This window comes from Pteropus vampyrus, unplaced genomic scaffold, assembly GCF_000151845.1.
Source record: "Pteropus vampyrus isolate Shadow unplaced genomic scaffold, Pvam_2.0 Scaffold53, whole genome shotgun sequence".
NCBI classification, from domain to species: Eukaryota; Metazoa; Chordata; class Mammalia; order Chiroptera; family Pteropodidae; genus Pteropus; species Pteropus vampyrus.
Window position 1 is genome coordinate 9032991 of NW_011888834.1, and position 21744 is coordinate 9054734.

Sequence of the window (21744 nt, forward strand, 5' to 3'; positions counted from 1 at the left end):
ATATAATTTCTTAATAACAGATTATCAAATAGTCCTTAGGGACTATTTACATATATTTTATATAATCTAGTTACATTATGTTATGTAACCTGTTGATTTATTTGAAGGTCAACAATCACAGATAACTTAAACTAACTTTATCTCCAAATTGCCTAGTGTTACATTCATTATAACACTGCCAGAGTGGAGGGACATGGAAGGATGGGTGAAAAAGTTGATGGAGAATAAGAGGTATAAACTTCTAGTTATAAATTCAGTAGGTCATGGACTTGCTGACTGTCGCCAGGTAAATCAGTGTCAGCCATTTTTACTTAAGTGCTTAAGGCATTAAATATTGTATTTAAATGCTAACTGAAAAAATTAAAACATTTAAAAAATAAACATCTGGAAATACTCCAGTGCTAGAAGAATATTTGTCACTTTTCTTTCTCGTCAGCAAAGGATATTAAGAGGCTGCTCATAATTTGTGATTAATTTGGAGGAGTAGTTGATGTCATGGCAGCTCTAGGATTCTGTTGAAAAACAATTTCTGCATGTGTCTCAGCTTCTGAAAATGAAGTTTTTTTTTCTTAATTAGACTATGTTTGAGGGCCTGGATTAGAGGAAGGGAGAGAATTGAGAGGAATGTCAGATGATTGCACTTTATAATCTCTCATCCATATAGATTGAAAACACTTACTTTATATCCTTTATAATATTTATTTCCAATACTTTCTTAATTTTTAAGACTTAAATATGCATATGAGATATTGTAAACTGCCATCCGTTCTAGATAAGTAGTACACATAGCTGAAAAATTATACTGACAATATGTAGTCCAGGAGTGTTTTTTTTTTTTAGACTTGTTCTACTTTGATTTACTGCTCCCTGTGTAACTCCTTTAAATCATTTGCTCTGAGAATACCCAGGGATAATGAAAAGTTTAAGTCCATTGCAAATTGTCTGAACAAAGGCTTAAAAGCTGAAACAGTGACACAGTAGAGCTGAATGTGATGTCTGTTTCTGTGTCGATGAAATTGCCAAAGGTCAGGTGAAACCGGTCCCATAATGTTAACCTTTTAGATAACATCAATTATATATATTTACAGAAGAAAACCCTGGTTTTGTGTGTTTACTTTGTGAAATTGCCTCACATAGAAGTGACATAACTTATAGGCAGGCACATTATTGATTTTCGCAGTTGTAGGTGGGTGAGAACCTCATACTTTTAATGTTTGTTTCTGACAGGGTACTACACGTGCGTGGAAGTCATCTTCACCCTAAGGAGACAGGTCGGGTTTTACATGATGGGTGTCTATGCCCCAACCCTGCTGATTGTGGTTCTCTCCTGGCTGTCCTTCTGGATCAACCCAGATGCAAGTGCTGCCCGAGTGCCCCTGGGTAAAGTGTGCCGTGCTTCTCTCCATGTCAGGAATCTGTCACGTCTTCATTCACCAACTATTTCATCAACTGTTTTGAAATAATGAGTCTGGGAATTGATGGCAACATTTTTTTTTATGATTTCCTTCAAACCTTGACACTGAACTAGAATTTCTCCATGTGTCTGTATTTTATAGTTAAACTAAATTTTACTCTTTGTGTTCTTGGGGTATTATCATTTATCCTATCTGGACTTATGAAATAATTTTTAGTAAGTGATATTCACTTACTAAAGTCTAAAATAACTAAAGTCTAAAATTCCCAATAGTGCCAAAATTAAAAACAAGTAATTTCTATAGAAATCTTTTAAGTCATATTATATACTATCTCACACTCTTAATCAAGGAATATGGAGTATACTTTATCTTTTTAAAAATGACTTAGCATCATTTTTCTAAGCATCAGTTATTGTGTGCTATATATCATCAGCTATACCTAGAGAGCTTAAGTGCAGGTTTTCCATCCTCCCCAATTTGTTATTTTTAATGTTCTGTGACAGAACCACCATTAGCCAGACTTGAACATTGTATCTGTATAGAGGTTACCACTCTGTGTTTGGGAAATAATCAAGAGCCCATTTAATGGGTAAAGTGAACAAACTTCAAACTAAGGACATTGTAATAGAACGTTTCATTTGTAGTGTTTTAAAATTTTTCATTACTTTGTGTGTGTGCGTGTGCGTGTGCATGTGTTCTGAATATCGCTTGTAACTTACATAGGTAAGGATGTGATATGTAACTTCATAGTGGCTAATTGGTTGCAGCATTTCATTTTTTTCTTCCATCAGAAAAGCCTCGTAAAAAGAAAACTCCCTCCTGATTTATTGGAGGAATTCAATGAACTACAGATTTTAAAGAGTAGGAAACCAGGAAAGAAATGATGAAAATGACAGCTTTATCTGAATAATAAGAAATTTGGTGGTTTACATCTTAAGAAAAACCAAATACATATCAAAAATGTGGAAAATTTTATTCTAATGGTCATATATCTGTGATGAAGACAATGACAACTGACAGATTAGTTCTTCAAGGGATGAGAATTAACTATGCAGTATAATGTTCTGGGAATAAAACACCCAAAACTAGATTTAAAATTTTAAACTTGTCAAAAATATTATGCATATCCCCAAAATAGTCAATATTTTTTGTTTATTAGAAATATCTTTCTGTCATGCAGTGATATAAATTGAAATGTCAGGCTTCCAAGGGTAATTTGGAGTTAGCTTTTCATATATGGTTAATATTATGTATAGCAGAATTTTATTCTTTCCCTGAAAAACTGGAATCGTTTGTTTCTCTGAAGTAACCAAGAATGTTCTTTACTTCGTCTTTTCTATTATATTTTTTAAAATTGTGACCCTTATCAGAAAATTGCTTTATATGTTCTATTTGTGTTCCGATCTAGTTGTTCATGGGAGAAAATTCAGCTCTAGAACTGTCTAAAATAATGCTAGAAAATGAAATAAGCTTCGTTGCTTCTTCAGTGATATGATAGAATAGTTTTAGATATCTTGAATATTTAAACCAGATACAAATTATGATTTTTAAAGCATGGCTTAAATTTATATTTCTTTGTTTAAAATGCTGAGTATTTACAAATATCCACAACCACATGTAATAATGCTTACATAATAAGTATATATGTATTATTTCTTCCACTCTTTGAGCTTTAAATGGACCTGATGAATTGTTCATGGCCCTTTGGAAGTTTTCAGAGAGGGATTAGTCAGAGTAAGGATTGCAGGAGATTTCACAGGGGTAAACAGCAACTCTAACTCCTACTTCTGTTTCTGTAGGTATCTTTTCAGTACTCAGCTTGGCCTCTGAGTGCACAACCCTTGCTGCAGAACTGCCCAAAGTATCCTACGTGAAGGCTCTTGATGTATGGCTCATTGCTTGTCTTCTCTTTGGGTTTGCTTCCCTGGTGGAGTATGCTGTTGTTCAGGTGATGCTGAATAACCCCAAACGAGTTGAAGCAGAAAAAGCCAGAATTGCTAAGGCTGAGCAAGCAGATGGGAAAGGTGGAAACGCAGCTAAAAAGAATACTGTGAATGGTACGGGGACTCCAGTTCACATTAGCACTTTGCAGGTAAGAATGAAATCGCCCAGCGAAATCATTTCCCCCATCATGGCTCTCTGCAGTGTCAGGAGAGAGACATTTTTCTGTGGGTTTAATAAATGTTTGATAGAATTGGTATTCACTCATTTTTCTCTCACAGATGTAAAGGAACTAAGGCCAACATAATTTTTGGAAAAGATATATGAAACACTTAGGTTACAAACTAATTAAGAAAAAAAAGACATCTTATCAAAATTCCAGGAATTTGATAAGGTGTTGATTTAATGATACAACTCTGCTTTGATGGTCACCATCCAATGTGGAAGCCTTGCCAGAATTACAGACCTCCTCCTGTTTCTCATTTGAAAAGCTTTAGTGAAAAGCCAGAGGGCTTTTGGAGAAGCAGTGATCTTCCACCAACACTGAAGGCTTAGGGAAGTCATGCTCTGGATTAAACCCCCTGTTCCCCATCAGGTTAGAGAGCTTCACGCAGAACATGACCGGCAGGCTACTTACTCATTGGATGCCTGGCCCGCAGGGATACTATCCCCATAGTTTGGGATCTGTCCAGCCCAGTGGTGAGTAGGGAAGAATTGGACAGGTTTAACTGCCTTACATTGTCTTGCACTTGATAATAGGTCTAAGAATAGTGGGCAGTGTTTCTAGGGTCAGTTACTGATAAATCCTGGAGCAACAGGATGCTTCACGGATTAGGATAGCTGTTCACTTAGCCTAAAGTGCCCCTGATTGATGCCCTCTGGTCAGGAAGACTAGTAAACCAGGGGACCATTTCCATTGAGGATCTATACTATCCTATAATCTTGAAAATTTGCCTTCTTTGCCTATATTCTGGCTTCATACTATATCAGTTTGTTGACTGCCATCATTCACCATACCTAGAATGTTAGACAAGTATGTCCCATATATTTCTTTAGATGCAAAAACTAGTGAACAGTATGGTGTAACCCATAGCTTTTTGTTGTTGTTGTTGTTGTTTGGTCTTTGCAAAGATTAAGTATGAAATTTCCATAAATGCAGAGCTGTCATGGCCTTAAAGAAGTCATGTATTTGACATATCTAACCCCTCCATTTACATCACCCCATTTTTACTTCTTCCTCATGTTTCCAACCCACTAATCTTCCCACCCTCGAACTTAGAACCTGGTCAAGAGATCTGGCGACAGAAAGCAAAGATGTTCCATAGAGCAGGTGCTTGATGTCCAGGGGTGTCACAATCAGCTCCATTCTCTGGTATGTTCTGGGGCCTCAACGACTGCAGAAATTCTCTAGTATGAGAAAACAGCCATGTGCAGATAATCTTGGAATTTTAATAGACTCTGTGAACTGGGGTATTGAAGGAAGGAGATGTACTGGAACTAGATTTTTGAAGTACTGTAGAACATATCAAGATTATTTATGAACATAAATATAAGGATAAATAGGATCCAGAATATTAGAGTAAATTATATTATTTTAAATTTCTCTCTCAAGCATTAAAATAATTACTTAATGTATAAAAGTTCAATATATTTAAGAACTTCCTTATTTTAATTCTCTGTTTTTAGTTGCTAATAGAAGCACACATGTCTAGATTCTGGAATTGCTGACATTTTGTTACAAAAGTCATAGAGTGATGCTTAGAGAGTTTAAAAGTTGACCAGAAAATGTACTATCCAGAAATAAATGTAAATTACTTATATCTTACCTGCCAAAATGTAATTTCCAAAGTTAACATTGTACTTATGTAATATTTGTATCCTGAGACAGGCTTCAAAATGAGAATATGAATCCAAAAATAACTTAGCTTTAATATACACATTAAACTTATAGCAAATGTGTAAGCTTGATAAATTAGTACGATTACTACACATTGTCATGTGAAAGAAAATATAAAAAAGGAAATTTAAAATTTTTTGCCTTTTTAAACTACTGGTTTTGCTGTGATAAATATAATTATAGTTTTAGTTTCAAAACGTATTTGTTCCAGTATATTTTGCTTTTCAGAACACAAGCTTTTGCTGAATAATTTCAATTAGGTGATATGTCATTTATTTTTAGATAGAATAACAATATTAACCAAAGGAAATAATGAAATTTGGATTGCAGAAAAATTTTGATGCCGTTTTTTAAAATAATATTGTACTTGCTAAGTAAAGAAATTATCAAGTGTGAGAAAGATCAATGATTTTTAATCTAGCTTTTAGAAAGGAATTTTCATAATTTGCCTGCATGCAAATATATGTCATTTATAACTGCCTAGATTTTCCTCCCTAAATTTAATACTTTCTTAGCTATTCCAATATTTTTGTTACTAATTTAATATTTGCTCATAGGTTTCTCTTTTATTCAATAGATACAGTTGAGGACCTACTGTTATTAGTATCATCCTATTCTCAAGACATAGTATATGCCATGTGTTATTTACAACAAAGGTGTTGTGAATAAAAGCAAAATAATATCCACGCCTACGAATTTGAATAAATTAAAAATAAAAGCTGCTGACCACGCATGAATGACATAGTTGCTTTTTTATGGTAACAATGTTTTTAAAATTAAGGATCGATTTCAAGTTGGTACAATATATAGTGATTATTCCTTTCTGAACATATTTTTAGCATCTGTAGAAGATATCATAATCACCATGAAATAATACCTAAGTCTTCTGACCAAGAAATATCATTTAAGGTGATTTGCTTTTAAATGGGTGCAGATGCAAACTGAAAAGGACCAGAAGGAAAATTTTAAAGGCTAAAATTGAAAGCATTAGAAAGTGTTTACATCATTTTTTTATTCTTGACAGTCTCATTATCACACTATCTCATTTTTGGTACCAGTAATTGTCAGAAGTGACAAGTTTATATGAAAGTGAGACACAAATTCATATGTGGAAAAAATGAGAAATTGTAAATTAGAGGTTTACTCTTAAGAAAATGTTAAGTACGGTTGTTGTTTTATTTATAAGCAGTTTAACCTCTCTTCATGTGATACTATAATTATTCAAAATAGTATTTATATTGTAAATTCTTTTGCACTTTCATATACATACGATATGATACTTATGTGTAGAGAATATTAACTAAAAAAGAAAGTTATGTTTGTGTAAAATCTCTGATAAATGGATCAATATGAGATCAGCCAACTAGTTAATGAATCCTGAGCTATTTAACTAACCTGAGAGCTTCTCAGTAGGAAACAATCTTTTACCTTATTCAGTTGGGTCACATCATTAAAAATTACTTCTGTAGTAGAGGTTTTCTGTGACAATTCACACACACATGTATGCACACACACACATACAACCCTACTGATTTAAAATACAAGATCTTCGAATACATCTTTGGAAAAGGTTTTAATAAATGATTAAAAAATTAGTATAAGCAAATAGAGGCTTTTTAGAGAGCTTTTCCATGTTATTATTTTAACATTCTATCAGAATAAACATAACATTCTATGTCTACATTGAATAAATTATATAGATAAAATTCTAAAATCATTAAAATTGCTGGCAGAATCTAAGAATATGTTTATGTAAATAAAACAGATGAGAAAATTTGGACTATTTATGCGTGACTTAGTTATGATATATAAATTTGGATTCTTGTTTAGTTACTTACAGGTACTAAAACCACGCATACACATGAAGCCACATATAAAATACGATTTAAAGCAAATGCATTTCTATATAACTACATTTGGCCTTCTTTGTGAAAAAGTAAAAATGACTGAGAAGCAGTCATGCTCTCTTAGTCTATTGGCAGAAGCTAGAGTACTCCTTTGTTTTGATAAGTGGTTCAAAAGCAAAGTTAGTGCCTCGAAGGCTTTTGGAGTGAAGAATTCGAAAGAGAGAAAGACTGGTATACTCACAGTGTCCCAGATTTTGAAAAACTGCTCTGATAGAGGATAACACAAAGATTTAATATTTAGAGTCTGGTCTCAACTTCTCTTCCAATCAAGGTAGTGATGTACCATTAGAAAAATTCATTAATACATGCTGAGCCTGACATAGTTCTCAAACAGCCCTGGAAAACCAGAACTTTAAATATGATCTTCTGTCTGGAACACTTACAGGGAAGGTATACGAGTACAAATGTGTGAGTCATTGTATATGTGCATGGCGATGGAGCTTAGATGACAGATTGCTTACTAAAAATGGCCTTTTAAAATTTCGAATTGGGAAATTTAAATAGAAAGCCTGGAAATTTATCTGTCTGTCTGTCTATCTATCTATCTATCTATCTATCTATCTATCTATCTATCTATCTATAAATGATGTTCCAAAATCACATGTGTGACTTTGTTCAGATAAAAGACAGTGTCCTGGTACCTGAGTGACTTCTGGAGAATCATTTGTTTTATTTCTTACATTAAGCATCATTTTTATTCAACCATAATCTAGTTCATGTAAATAGAACCTATATAACTAGTCAACTTATTATACTAATTAGGAAAAAAAAAATGAAAAAAGAGTAGCTACAGTCTACTAACAGTATACAATAACATAGTTTCCCTTTTCAATAAAAACAGTGAATGTTAACAGTGAGTATTTGAAAGGTGAATGACAGAACTCAGGGGTAAGAACAGATGATTAAGCAGTAGAGCTAAGATCTCTCCTTGCTGTATATCTTATACCCCACTGAGGTTAGCCTATATCTCTGTTCCAAGAGCATTTCAGATTGCTAGACAAAGTTCAGTGTGAAATCATTATTTTGTATATTTGGGAATTAAATTTAAGAATTCAGAGATTAATCAATGGACTATCTCTGTAGCATATGATCTGGCTGAAATATGCACAATTTCATTAGATTCTCTGAGTGTGGTTGGCTAATTCAACTTTAGCCAACATGTTAGGAATGCCTGGTAAATCTTCGGTTCATGATAATTGTGACCATCTTTTAGTTCTTATTTGTGAGTGTGGGTTAGAGACACAGTTTGTCTCATTGGAGTAGTAAATACCTTAGTCATTTATAAACCACCCTATTTAGAAATATGGTCCAGGGTGAAGTCAAATGTTAAAAGTACAGGAAGATTCTCTAATTCATACACTGTAGTAATATGGTCTGTGTTATGGTTAAATATTGGACTTTTATTTATTGGCCTTTTAATTAAAAACTCACAAGCCTGAGAGCACCTAAGACAAATGTTTATTTGTACTTAGATCTCTTAACATAAAATAACCTATCAAAAGTTTATTCCATAACATCAGCCTTGTTACATAGACAACATTTTAGAGTTAAATGTTCAGGAAGTCTGGTGGTTTAGTCAGTTGACTATTATATCTGATTTTTAAAATATCCCTTTGAAGAGATGTGTTTTATAAATAGAAAATTCTAAATACACTATTGTGTTTAATTTTTATTCTCAGGTTGGTGAGACCAGATGCAAGAAAGTTTGTACTTCTAAGTCTGACCTGAGATCTAATGACTTCAGCATTGTTGGAAGCTTACCAAGAGATTTCGAATTATCCAATTATGACTGCTATGGAAAACCTATTGAAGTCAACAATGGACTTGGGAAATCTCAGGCAAAGAACAACAAGAAGCCGCCCCCTGCCAAACCTGTTATTCCAACAGCGGCAAAGAGAATTGACCTTTATGCAAGAGCGCTGTTCCCTTTCTGCTTCCTGTTCTTCAACGTTATATACTGGTCTATATATTTATGATAAATCTTTTCCATTTATATAAAATAAAATCCCATTTCATTATGACTATCCTCATTCATAAATGCCAATCTGTGAAAAAAAACTGCATTTTCATAGCAATATATTGCATTTTGGATGCCATTTGATTGTAAGAAAAATGTGGCACCTTAATTTTGAATGGCAGCATGGTCTTGTTACATCTGTGCTCTAATAATGATGTATATATGTATAGCGAACATACTGCTTTAGGAATACATGAAGGATAAGCATACTACATAAAATAAAATCCAAACAATTTTCTTTAGTTAATGTATATTGCAAATACTTCAGATGATTCTGGTAATAAAACAATGTGCACGCTGAATCCTGTTATGATCACCATTCTAATGTATGTAGTATTTCAAATTTCCTTCCTTGTAACTTTCAGAGAAAGCCATCTTATTCTTGTATAATTTTAGATGGTATTATCACAGATTAAGCAAAAATTATATTACATATTGTTTAAACTTTGTAAGTAGAAATATATCAGCTATAATTATGTGGGCTCCATGGAGAAATAAAGTTCAAACAATGACTAATTTGTAAAATTAGCTCATTTCAAAGTGTGCCTGTGTTGTCAAAATGCCAGAAAATAAAACACAGTAAGCACTTTTGAAACAAAGGGAAGTCTGGATTTATGTAAATTCATACTCAATTCTGGCTTCTGATAAAATAAAAATAAAGGATAGATACACTGATCAAATATTTCTGATAAAAGAAATTCTATTTAATCCACCTTAAAATTTAAATATATTTTCATGTATTAATTTTATTGATACAGAGTATACAAAATCATTGTGCCTTAAAAGAGTGATATATATTTTAAATTGGAATATAGTACTGGATATGTGATTTCACATCATTTTTAAGAAACCCAGAGGAAAATACCCTATTACTAGAAGTAACTGGAGTTGGGAAAAAAACCCATAATCATTTAAGAATTTTAACTTCTTTATTTTATTAAAATATTTACATATTTTTAAGCAAAATTATTTTTTCTGAAATCATTTCTTATTTCTATATTTATTTGAATATTTTTAGATTTGTTATAAAACATTTAAAGTTTAAGTAAATAATATCTTTGTTCATGTTAAGGCTCACTTCTACTTATGTTATCTTTCTTGCTCAAAGTCTTGCTACTTAGATTTACTTCCTTTGATCTTGTTTCAACCTGAAAATGGGCACCTTTTGGTCTATAAGACTCCCATTCTTGCTAATATCACAGCCATTGTAACTTTTTTATTTCTCATAGCTAAAATTAGAACTGTCAGTAATTAACATAAACATGAGACCAAAGTAATATATTTACATTATTTGGAAAGTTTTGTTGTAGCTGAGAGTTTATATGGTCAATTCGATAATAAAATGTGTTTAAATATTTTTTATGCTAATTGCCATATGTAATTCAAGGCTATTTTATTGAAGACTTTAATTCTTAAAAGATTCTCACTGATTACTAAATTTAAAAAAGAGAGAGATGTGATCTAATCCTATATAGTCCTTCAGCACCCGTAGTTACAAAAGTTCAGCCATATGAATAGGTTTAAAATGCTACAAGTAATCCTATCGATGGACTTCAATATCCTGCTAGGACCCCAGCAATAACATTTTAATGGAACTGTGGTAAGAAAAAATGTGTCTTGGATAGGACTTAAACCATTTAATTTTTTATTTATAATAATTATAGTTGCTTATATTCTTCTTTATACTTGCAAGTTTTATTTATATTGGAGGTTTGATTTAGTTTTAAGTGGAAAACGTACCAGATGTAAGACATGTCTCATTATATAAGAATTTATTTATTGAAAATAATGTGAATGAATTTTTTGTAATATAACATTATAGCCTCTTAAGATCAATTTTAATACCCAAATATATATAAATAGCTATCCCACGATTAAGTGTGTATGTATAACTATGAATGGAACATTAGATAATGATCATAACAAAGAAGTACAATCAGTGTCCACTAACTGTTGCTTTATAATTGTTATCTCAAGGATTTGGTCACTTAGTCCCAGAGTAGTTCCGATATGTGTATTTTAAACATTATGTCTTTCTAACTGTTGCTTTATAATTGTTATCTCAAGGATTTGGTCACTTAGTCCCAGAGTAGTTCTGATATGTGTATTTTAAACATTATGTCTTTCTAAGAGTCTTGCAGTATATTTACCTGGATATTCAGTATCTCCAAAATAAAAATTATCTTCTCACAAATCCCTTGTTTTCTATTTCTGTCAAAGTCATCACTATTCGTCACTCATATTAAATCTTTCTCATGCTGTATATGTACACTTTCAAGTACCAAGTACTATAGATTCTCCCTCTTACACCCATTATCTCCTATTTTTGCTGTCACCACCCTAATTCAGTTTCCCATTCTTTTTTTTTTTAATTTTTTAAATTAAACTTATTGGGATAACATTGGTTAATACAATTATATAATTTTCAGATGTACATTATAATTTGACATCTGTATATTCTATCGTGTGTTTACCACCCAAAGTCCAGTTTCCTTCAGCTACCATATATTTGATCCCCTTTACCCACTTCACCCTCCCCCTACTCCCTATATTTGACCCCCTTTAACTATTTACTTACCCCCTCCTCCTCCACCCCCTATCCTCTGGTAACCACTAGTCTATATTCCATGTCCTTGAGTCTCTGTTTGTTTATCCTATTCATTTGTCGCTTTTAGGTTTAAATCCTACATATAAGTGATATGTGATTTTCAACTTTTTCTGTCTGGCTTATTTCGCTTAGTATGATTATTTCAAGGTCCATCCATATTGTTGCTAATGGCAGTATCTCATCTCTTCTTATGGCTGAGTAATATTCCATTGTATATATGTACCACAGCTTCTTAAACCAATCATCTATCGTAGGACACTTCAGTTGCTTCCATGTCCTGGCCACTGTAAATAATGCTGCTATGAACATCAGCGTGCAATTATCTTTATGGATATGAGTTTTCAAGTCTTTGGGGTAAATACCCAGTAGAGGGATTGATGGATCATATGGTAGATCAATTCTTAGTTTTTTGATGAACCTCCATACTGTTTTCCATAGTGGCTGTACCAATTTGCAGTCCCACCAGAAATGTATGAGGGTTATTACTTGTCCTGTTGATCATAGCTATTCTGACAGGTGTGAGATAGTATCTCATTGTGCTTTTGATTTGCATTTCCCTAATAGCTAACGATATTAAGCATCTTTTCATATATTTGTTGGCCATTTGTATATCCTCTAGGGAGAAGTGTCTGTTCAGGTCCTCTGTGGGAGTAAAAGCAAACCAAATGAATGGGACTACATCAAACTAAAAAGCTGCTGCTCAGCAAAAGTAATAGTCAACAAGGTAAAGAGACAACCATCCGAATGGGGAAATATATTTGCAAGCAACGCCTCTCATAAGGGCCTAATACCTAAAATACATAAAGAACTCATATGACTCAATAACAAGAAAAAAACAAACGATCCAGTTTCCCATTCTTAATCAGACTATTACGATAGTTTACAATCTCGCTCCACTATAACAATTTATTTTTGAACTAACTTTGTGATTTTCATTTTTTAATTACACAAAGAATACATGAATATCTTAATGTATTATAGAACAAACATGTATTTAGAGTAAGCATTTAAAGTTTCTGTTGTAGCATTCCTCTTTAAACTCTTCTCTCTCTTCTCAAGAGGTCACCACTGTCATGTATCTACCCAGACCTTATTCTAGGCATTTATAACCTCTATATAATTTTTAAATATATAAAGATAATTTAACATAATGGGATTTAACATAAAGGGTATTTTACCATGTGTATAGTTTTGCAATTTATTTTTCATTTAATATATCTTAGAGACCTTTCTATTTGAGGACACATTAGATGTTAATCTTCTGCCTTCTACTATTCTATAGTATGAATGTGCCTGAAATTAAGCAAGAATTTTGGTTGTTTTTCTTATGTAAAATAGTATTGCAATAAATTTCTTTATGCACATATATGTGTATTTCCATGAGGCAGATGCCAGAAATGGAGTTGCTGAATTTAAAGATGTGTACACATTTTAAATTCTGAGAGGTTCTCCCAAATTTCCCTCCAGAAAACTGCCAACGTAGATTTTTGCCATTATGTGTCCAAGCTCTCACAGTCTAGTCATCTCTTAACTTATTTTATGTCATTGACATAGTTTTATTTTTCAAAACACTTTTTTGACAATGTTCAGATGTTTAAAAAAAGTTACAAAAAGTATTACAAAGAATTCCCATGTTCCATTCAACCAGATGCCCCAAATGTTAATATTTTCTCAAATTTGCTTTATTTATTCCCCAACTGTGTGTGTGCATGAGACATTTTTTCCAGAAAATTTATAATAAAGTTGCAAATCTGATGTCTCCTTATCTCTACATACTTTAGTGTATGTTTCCTAAAGCAGGACATTCTTTCATAACCAAAGTAGTACCAGGTATCGAGATCAAGAAATTAACATTGATAAAAAGCTATAATCTAGAGACTTTATTCACATTTTCCAGTTGCCAATATATTATGTAATATTTATTAACATATAAATATAAATTAATGTCATGACAATTAAGTGAAATATGTGAGACTGATTGGATCCTGAACAAAAAAGAAAACCTAAAACTACAGGTATTTTTGTTGTTGTTCAGGATCCAATCAGTCTCACATATTTCACTTGATTGTCGTGACATTAATTTCTTTATAATAAAGCTGTGATCATGTTATTCTGCTCAAACATCTTTAGTACCTTGTATTGCCCAATGAACCAAGTAAAAAATCCTCTATCTAACATAAAATTCTTTCTTACTAAGTGTTTAATTAATTTTTGCAGCTGTTTATCACATACCTCTGCTCACCTCTTAAACTCCAACTAAACCGATTTTGACCTTTATGCATCATATTTAGCAGTAATTGGAGCACCAGGTTCAGCCAGGTCCTTATCCTTTCAGGTAAGTGATTAATTTTACGTTTCACTATTTCTCTTAAGTGGGCCATGTTTTATGTAATATCTCAAATGCTCATTTTAAGTAATATGTTTTCATTCATCATTGTTTTTTGAGTCATATGGTTTTTATCTCTGTTGAATAATGAAGTTAAAATATTTCCCATACATATGCCTTAAAAACTACTCAATTTATCATCTATATTACTGAAAATTTCAGTTTACATAAATAGATGGATATAAAATTTTAAAGTAGCAGATGACAAAGAATTTGAAATCTTTTTTATAACCTTTAATCAAGGCTTTCTCAATAGAATGTTATTACCTTATTTTAGAACAGTAGATTTATTTCAATTATATTTTCAAATCGAATGCATATGTTTATACAATATATCAAAAATTTAGCATTCACTAACTTCTCTCTTTTTATGTAGCTACACTTAACCTTTTAAAAGGTTATGGTAAAGTTCTGTCATAATGTCAGCTACATCAGTGGAGTAAAAATACTTTGTAGACTTATGATTACTATTAATAGACAATATAGATGTCATATTCAAGGTTAGTTATACTCAGTGTGTGTAAGCTAATATTTTATTTTTATTACATTGTGCAGTCTACCTATATACACGTTATGTATATGCATATGTTATTTTATTTTGTCCCTAACCAGCAAAAACAATGAGAAAATTAATGAATTCTATTTCAGTTGGAATTTCTGTACTCCAAATAAATGCATTCTCACTTCTATATGTATTTTTAAATTTCTCAAATCTCACATTCACACTCAAAACAGTTCTTTCTAAGTCCTCTCAAAGTAGAATACTAAACAAAAAAATCATAAATCAGTAAATGCTTATTGGGTGTTTAATATATTAAAGGTTTTATGTTAGCCAAGAATTGTAAAGATGAATAAAACATGAGTTCCAATCTTAAATAATAGTCAATAGAATGAGAAAAAAAGATATGCTTAATACACAAATCATTATAATATAAATCAGAATATAATGCATATTGAAAAGCATAAGAACAAACAAAATCAATCATTCGTCTAAAAGGAAAAGACCTGCTTTAAAGGAACATAAATAAGAAATACTTTAATATAGCTAAATACAGGCCATTTTACTATAGATTATACAATTTTGAAGCTAGACGTTAACTACAAGAAAAATTATGAATTGTAAAGTTCAGAAATATTGTAATAGAAAATATTAAAGTGCTATTTGAATTTTATTTCCTAGTTAGCATTGCTGAGGAAATAATGAGCAGTAAAGTAAATTTTCCTTAGTTAATGATGGAATGCACTTTACCTAATGTTCATTTCTTAACTAAAACTCCCATTTAATCTTAATCCTATAACTCGAAAGGATTTTCAGTAAATCCCAATTTCCAGCCTGAGGCAATTGCAGTTCAATTAATATCATTCGCAGTGAGGCAGCCAAAAGGAGGCAGAGCCCGCCATGGTTTAGCAAGAATTGCATTCAAACTGCAGGTCCTTTCCCAATCACCCAGCCAAATGGGGATTTTATTAGTCAATTAGCATTGTCTCACCCTATTCCACTGTTGACACATAACAGAACACATAACATTTTGTGAAATGGTAAACAAGATGAAGAGGCAAATAATTTTAGCTTTTGAAAAGCTCAACTTGGTTTATTGTATATTCCAGTGGGATGTTCCTTTAAGTGTTTACTAGAGTTGAAAATGTAGCAGGAGGAAAATGGAATTTACGAATAGTAAACACCCCGTCTGATTCTCTTTGAGGACTTCAATTTCATGTCATCTAGCTTTTAGGACTCTCCTCTCTAGGACTAGAATTTGCTATACAAGGGCAGCATCATATCTGCTTGCTTTACTAACAAACGTAAGTATTTTTTAAAATAAATCTATGCCAGAATCTACAAGCTTTTCAGCTACAAAGATGATCTTTAACTTATTAGCTAGGAGAATATTATATGGAACTCATTAGGAGGGAATACCTAATAAATTCTGCCTTGGACTATTATAAAGCCTCTTTCTAAACACAGCTGCACTTTTCTGGTTCATTCATTTGTATACTGAAAAGCCCTTTCATTCAAAATTCATCGAGTTTCCAATCAGTCCACTGGCATCTTAGAAGCTTTCAAATTTCTAGATGAATTAATTTAAACGTCTAAATAAAAATGCGAAATTTCCTAAACAACATATGTGGAACATACATTACATAAAAATAACCTAAGGGTCTAAAGTAAGCCAAAAGCCAATATTTTATGTAAACATATAGGGAAGCAGGAGAGAGTAGTAGAAAGACCCTCCGACTGGAATAATAATACCTGGATTATAGTTTGGGTTTGCCATTTACGACTCGCAAACCTTGTCAAAAAATCTTTTTCTCAGTTACCTTATTTTTAAAGAGTGAGTAAAAATAACAGAAGAATTGCTGATTACAATGTGTAAGTATGTCTTTCATAGTATTTACAAGCAAGAACTTGGAAACACAGTCCAGGCGAGAGTCCTTCTTATTATGGTAAATCTTGGCAAATTATCTTACATTTGTGAGCTTCAATTTCCCCATTATTACATGGGTAATAATGACAACCTAATAACATTACTGTGAGGATTTAATGTATTATTAAATGTAAAGTCCTCGGCAGAGTTTCTAGCACATAGTAAGTGTGCAATAAATTATAATTATTATCCCTTTTTACCTTTTTGTACTACCACTACTATACTATTTCTAGCACTAAAACTACCTGTAATGATGTTTCAAATTTTTCAAATTTTCTTTATTAACTTTGAGTATTAGGCTAAAAAATACACTGACATTTTGATATACAATAGGTGCATATTACTTCTGCCCTTTAGCAATTTTAGCACCCATAATCATTGAGATCAATTTAGAGAATAAAATAATTTCAGGACAGAAGCATTACCAGGAACTATAAATTGCATGTTAAAATATTCTTAAAGTTAGTAAAGGAGTTTTTGGAACACTTACTTGGATGTCCATGATTTAAAAATTAGGTTATGGGTAATGCAATATAATAATGCCAAATATTCAGAATCCATATATTTAAGGGTCATATTTTACATTTATCTTATTAAAAACTAAATAAATGAGACTATTTCAGAACTTTTTTAAAATAACAAGGAGAATAACATATTTATTCCCTAGATATGTTTAAAATGTACAAATTGAGCTCAATCTCTTATAACTCATGCATGCATGGCATTAATTAAAGATAATTAATGCTCATAATGATTATCCAGGAAAACTGCATGATTCTGAAGTTCTTTCTGAAACAGAGGAAATGCTAAATTATGCTCAGTAGAATTGTAGTATTAATATATTTTATTATATTTCTTTGAAAATCGGTAATCCAACTACTGAACATAATGGTTATTTTCAATTAATCAAAATAGTCAATCCGATTCTGTACAAATACTAATGTGTTGCATTCTGAACTCATATTAAAAATGTCTAAGGCCAACTTCTAAATAATAAAATCGTATTTATCTGTCCTTAAGGAAATATATTTTATATTGTAGCCACAATATTTATCCGTGTATTGAAGAAATATTTCTTAAGCACTTGACAAATGACAAGTATAATGCTGGAAAGGTACTAAAATGAAATACATATGTGTATAAATAGGTATAGGTGAATGTATATTTGTATATACATATGCATATGTATGTGTGTATACACATACACATACATACATACAGTATAATAAAATTAATGGGTGTTTTATTTTCAATTAAGACATACTATATTTTTGCACTTTTGGAAGTCCTGTAGCATACCTATTTTATGTATATATGCAACAGTTTCACATCAAGGTTACATTAGAAGCTCTTTGAGAGAATGCCTATTTAAGGATCAAATAAAATAAGTGCGTGCTACTTGATATAAACCAGATGGCCCACAGAGAAAAACTTAGTCTCAACAGGTTGTTCCATTTATTTATTTGTATGCTATTCATTGAAAAACACTCTCATTCTTGTATATACCTCAGGTTTATTCTGCCCCACCTCATAAAATGAACTAGGGTCTCCCTCACCCCATCATTCTATACATCAAGAACAACTTCTTTTTTCTACATGCCAGTGGTTCTGGAAGGAAACACACCCAGCTGCCTCCCTACTCATTTAGTCTGCTTCTTTTGGATTTACATGTAATTCAGGCTGAATCGAACTCCTTCCAAATAGGCCAAGTGACTCCTGTCCTCCAGGGGGTTTTGGCACCTGCAGAATATCCTATCTCAGTGTCTATTCATGGGTCATCATCTCTGATCACAGCACAAATTCTTCTTGCCTTTCCATCCTTCCACTCCCATGATGCTACCCTCCTCTAGTTCCTTCCATTCAATTCGTTTTCTATGTGCCATCTGGAATGCCCTTGCCTTTAAAAATGAAAACTTTACATCCTTAAGTTTTGTGTATTTCATTCCTTCCCCTGCCTTGCCTATATTCAATTAGAACTCTCCAGATAACTGTTTAAGGTTCTAATTTTAAAAAATAAGACAAAATATTCATATATTACTTATTGATAAGCCTAAAGGGGGCAATGGGGAAGAGGAGCAACACTGAACCAGCACTCACCTTCCGCTTCGTGCCTTTGCAGCCCCATTTCCATGCCCTGTCCATGTTTCAATACCAGTTTAGGGGACCCCTGGGTGGGGGCAGATGAAGCAATAAAAATAGAGAAGCTTTCAGTAGATGACTATGCTACAGATCCCAGCAGGAACCAGCTCTGCATGGAGCTAGTCTCTATGCATATAAAAGTTTTTCCCCTACATTTAAATGTGTATAATATTTGCATTCATTCTCTGAACAAAATAAGAATGTTAATCAGTTTTTTCTTCTTTCAACATTATTCTCTCAATTCCTAAAACTCCTATAATTGCCTGAAATTTTTATTCTAGAATGCTTTCTAAAACATAGATGTTTATTATTAAATTCAGCATTTATTCAGTATTTATTTAGATTTGTCAATATATTTTAGTGACTCGCTTGCTTATCCTTCCCTCGTGCTCCACTCCTATCTTTTTTTTCTTCTTATGGCATTATATTATTTAGAAGTTTTTCATCAAGGTATTATGTACTGTGGTAAACTTTATGAGTTCATGTACACTTAAAAATGTCTATATTTCTCCCTTATTCTTAAATGACTATTTAGCTGTGTATGGCATTTAAAATCTAAAGTTGTCTTCCCACTAATGTTTCAGATGAAATGTCTACTGTCACTCTGGGTCTTGTGGGTGGTTTTTTTTTGTTTTGTTTTGTTTTTGTTTTTGTTTTTTTTTGTAGGTAACCTGCTTTTTTCTCACTAATAGATTAATAGAATTTAGGATATTTTTTTTTTTCCTTGAGTGTCTGAATATCAACTAGATACTTTTTTCTCTTAGTCCTCAACAGTTAGTGGATTTCTAAATTGAGGGAACTGTCTTTCTTAGTTTGGGGAAAAATTTATTGTCTATTAAATTACAGCTTCACCATCAATTTCTTACTCTCTCTGTCTGAAACTCCTGTAATCCTCTTAATCTGTTCACTTTTAAAATTACCTAGCATTAAGCTTTACTAATTCTCTCAATGATACGAGTAATCATAAAACACAGAGAAGCAGAGGTTCAGAATTGCCAACAGTCTTTTTTCCTTGATGCAAACTCTGATGTATGATACGACATTGATGAACCTTGAGGATGTTATGCTATGTGAAATAAGCAGGTCACAAAAAGACAAATACCATATGATTCTACTTATATGAGGTACTTAGAGTAGTCAAAGTCACAGAGACAGAAAACAGAATAGTGGAATAGTGGTAAATAGGATCTGGGGGGAAAGGGAAATAGGAGGTTATTGTTTAATGGGTATATAGGTTCAGTTTTAGAAGATGGAAAGAGTGATGGAGATGGATGGTGATGATAGTTGTAAAGCATCGTGAACATACTTAATATAACCGATACACATAAAAATGATTAAGGTGGAGGAACAGAAGTCCAGATCCCTCACTCAGAATTTATTTTCTTGGGCTTCCCAAGAGATCAGATTGAATCTGGGACTTCACCTGAAGTTGCAACCATCTTGTTCTTGTTCCTTTTCTCAATCTAGCATCCCTTATTCCTTAGTTTCTCCTGGGAGCACTTCACAAATTACTTGCATTTGAATCTTTGGTTCAAGTTCTAGGAAATCTGACCTAACTAATAATGTCCAATTCTTGTCATGCTTCTGGGTAACTTTTATGTCTTAGAGGAGAGATGGCAAATGGGATGTATTTTGCCACCAAGCTCTTCTCTGACTTCCATTGCTGTCACTAATTATTACCATTGCACACACATACCATGGCTCTTCTCCTGCTCAAATCATGGGTGGCCTCAGAATTCTCTACAACATCCTTCATAAAACCACAGATAATCCTTAAATGTTTTAACTTTTTTATCCTCGATATAAAATGACAGTAAATAGCTGCAAAACTGTCCTTTTAAACACTCAGTCTCTCATCCCCACTATCTAGAGAATCTTATGTGTAAAATCAGATAAAACCCATGCTATATCCTGTTATATAGTCTACTTATAAGTAAGCATACATTGGTATTTTATTTTCTATATTCATTAAAGAGTTTTAAAGGGATTCTGCAGCTATGTGGTTAGAGAGAAAGACTACATGATTTTGTTGTATGATTGATCATTGGGATATCTTGGAATAATCATCAGTTTACTTGGAGTGTGCCTCACTGTTTTAAATTATATGAGCACTTAAATTGAATTTGGAAGTAAGTGTGTTGAAAGATGTGGTTCTTCCTTCTACTCCTTCAGGTAGCAGCTTCAAACTGGCTTTTCTGATGACCATTCTTTAAAAGACAGTTCAATTTATCATAGTGCTTCTGTTTAGTTCCGTTACTTATCACAATCTGTAACTATTTTTTATTAAATTTATCAGGGTGACATTGGTTAATAAAATTATATAGGTTTCAAGTGTATAATTTGATAATACATCATCTGTCTATTGCATTGTATTCACCACCCAAAGTCAAATCTCCTTCTGTCACCCCTTTACCCTTATCTACATCTCCCCTTCTCCCGTTTCCCTCTGGTAACCATTAAGATATTTTGTAAGCTATTGTTGGTCTTACTAATTATAAGAAAATATTAAATAAAAATTTTATAAGAATAGGGATCACATCTACTTGTATTTCAAAAGTCCATTGCCTGCTACAAAGGAAGAATTCAATAAGTAATTGATGAACAAGTTAATTATAAATGAAACAGTAAGAAGAAGCATATGAGGGCTGGTCTGGGTGGTAGATTGCATACATAATTTAGAAAATGAGAATCACATCCTATTCTTCACTACTATGATTTTATTTACATTATAGAACAGTGGGTCACACAGGGTTTTAGGAGTTTGACACGATGCTGTGTCAATTGGTCAATCACTAGTTCATGGTTGGTTACTTAAATTTCAAGGCCCAGTTTGTTCCTCTTTCAAGTAACATTATTCCTAATTGGGTTGCAATGAAGATAAAATGAGTGAGGTAAAATATTTCAACATCTAGTATCTGGCACATAGTAAATACTCGATAAAGACAGCCATTTCAGAACTTTTGGCATACAATATGTTTTCCCTTTTATATATTGGGAGGATAAATGGA

At 32.4% G+C, this 21744-nt stretch overlaps 1 protein-coding gene across 1 annotated transcript in view; it reads left to right on the forward strand.

The window, feature by feature from the left end:
- Positions 1-11371, forward strand: part of GLRB (glycine receptor beta) — a 52409-nt gene extending 41038 nt beyond the window's left edge. The window contains exons 8-11 of the mRNA XM_023530773.1: positions 157-286; positions 1224-1380; positions 3215-3507; positions 8840-11371. Coding sequence (XP_023386541.1) covers positions 157-286; positions 1224-1380; positions 3215-3507; positions 8840-9136 — 877 coding nt within the window. The 3' untranslated portion in view covers positions 9137-11371. The remainder of the gene's footprint in view (positions 1-156; positions 287-1223; positions 1381-3214; positions 3508-8839) is intronic.
- Positions 11372-21744: the final 10373 nt, after the last annotated feature.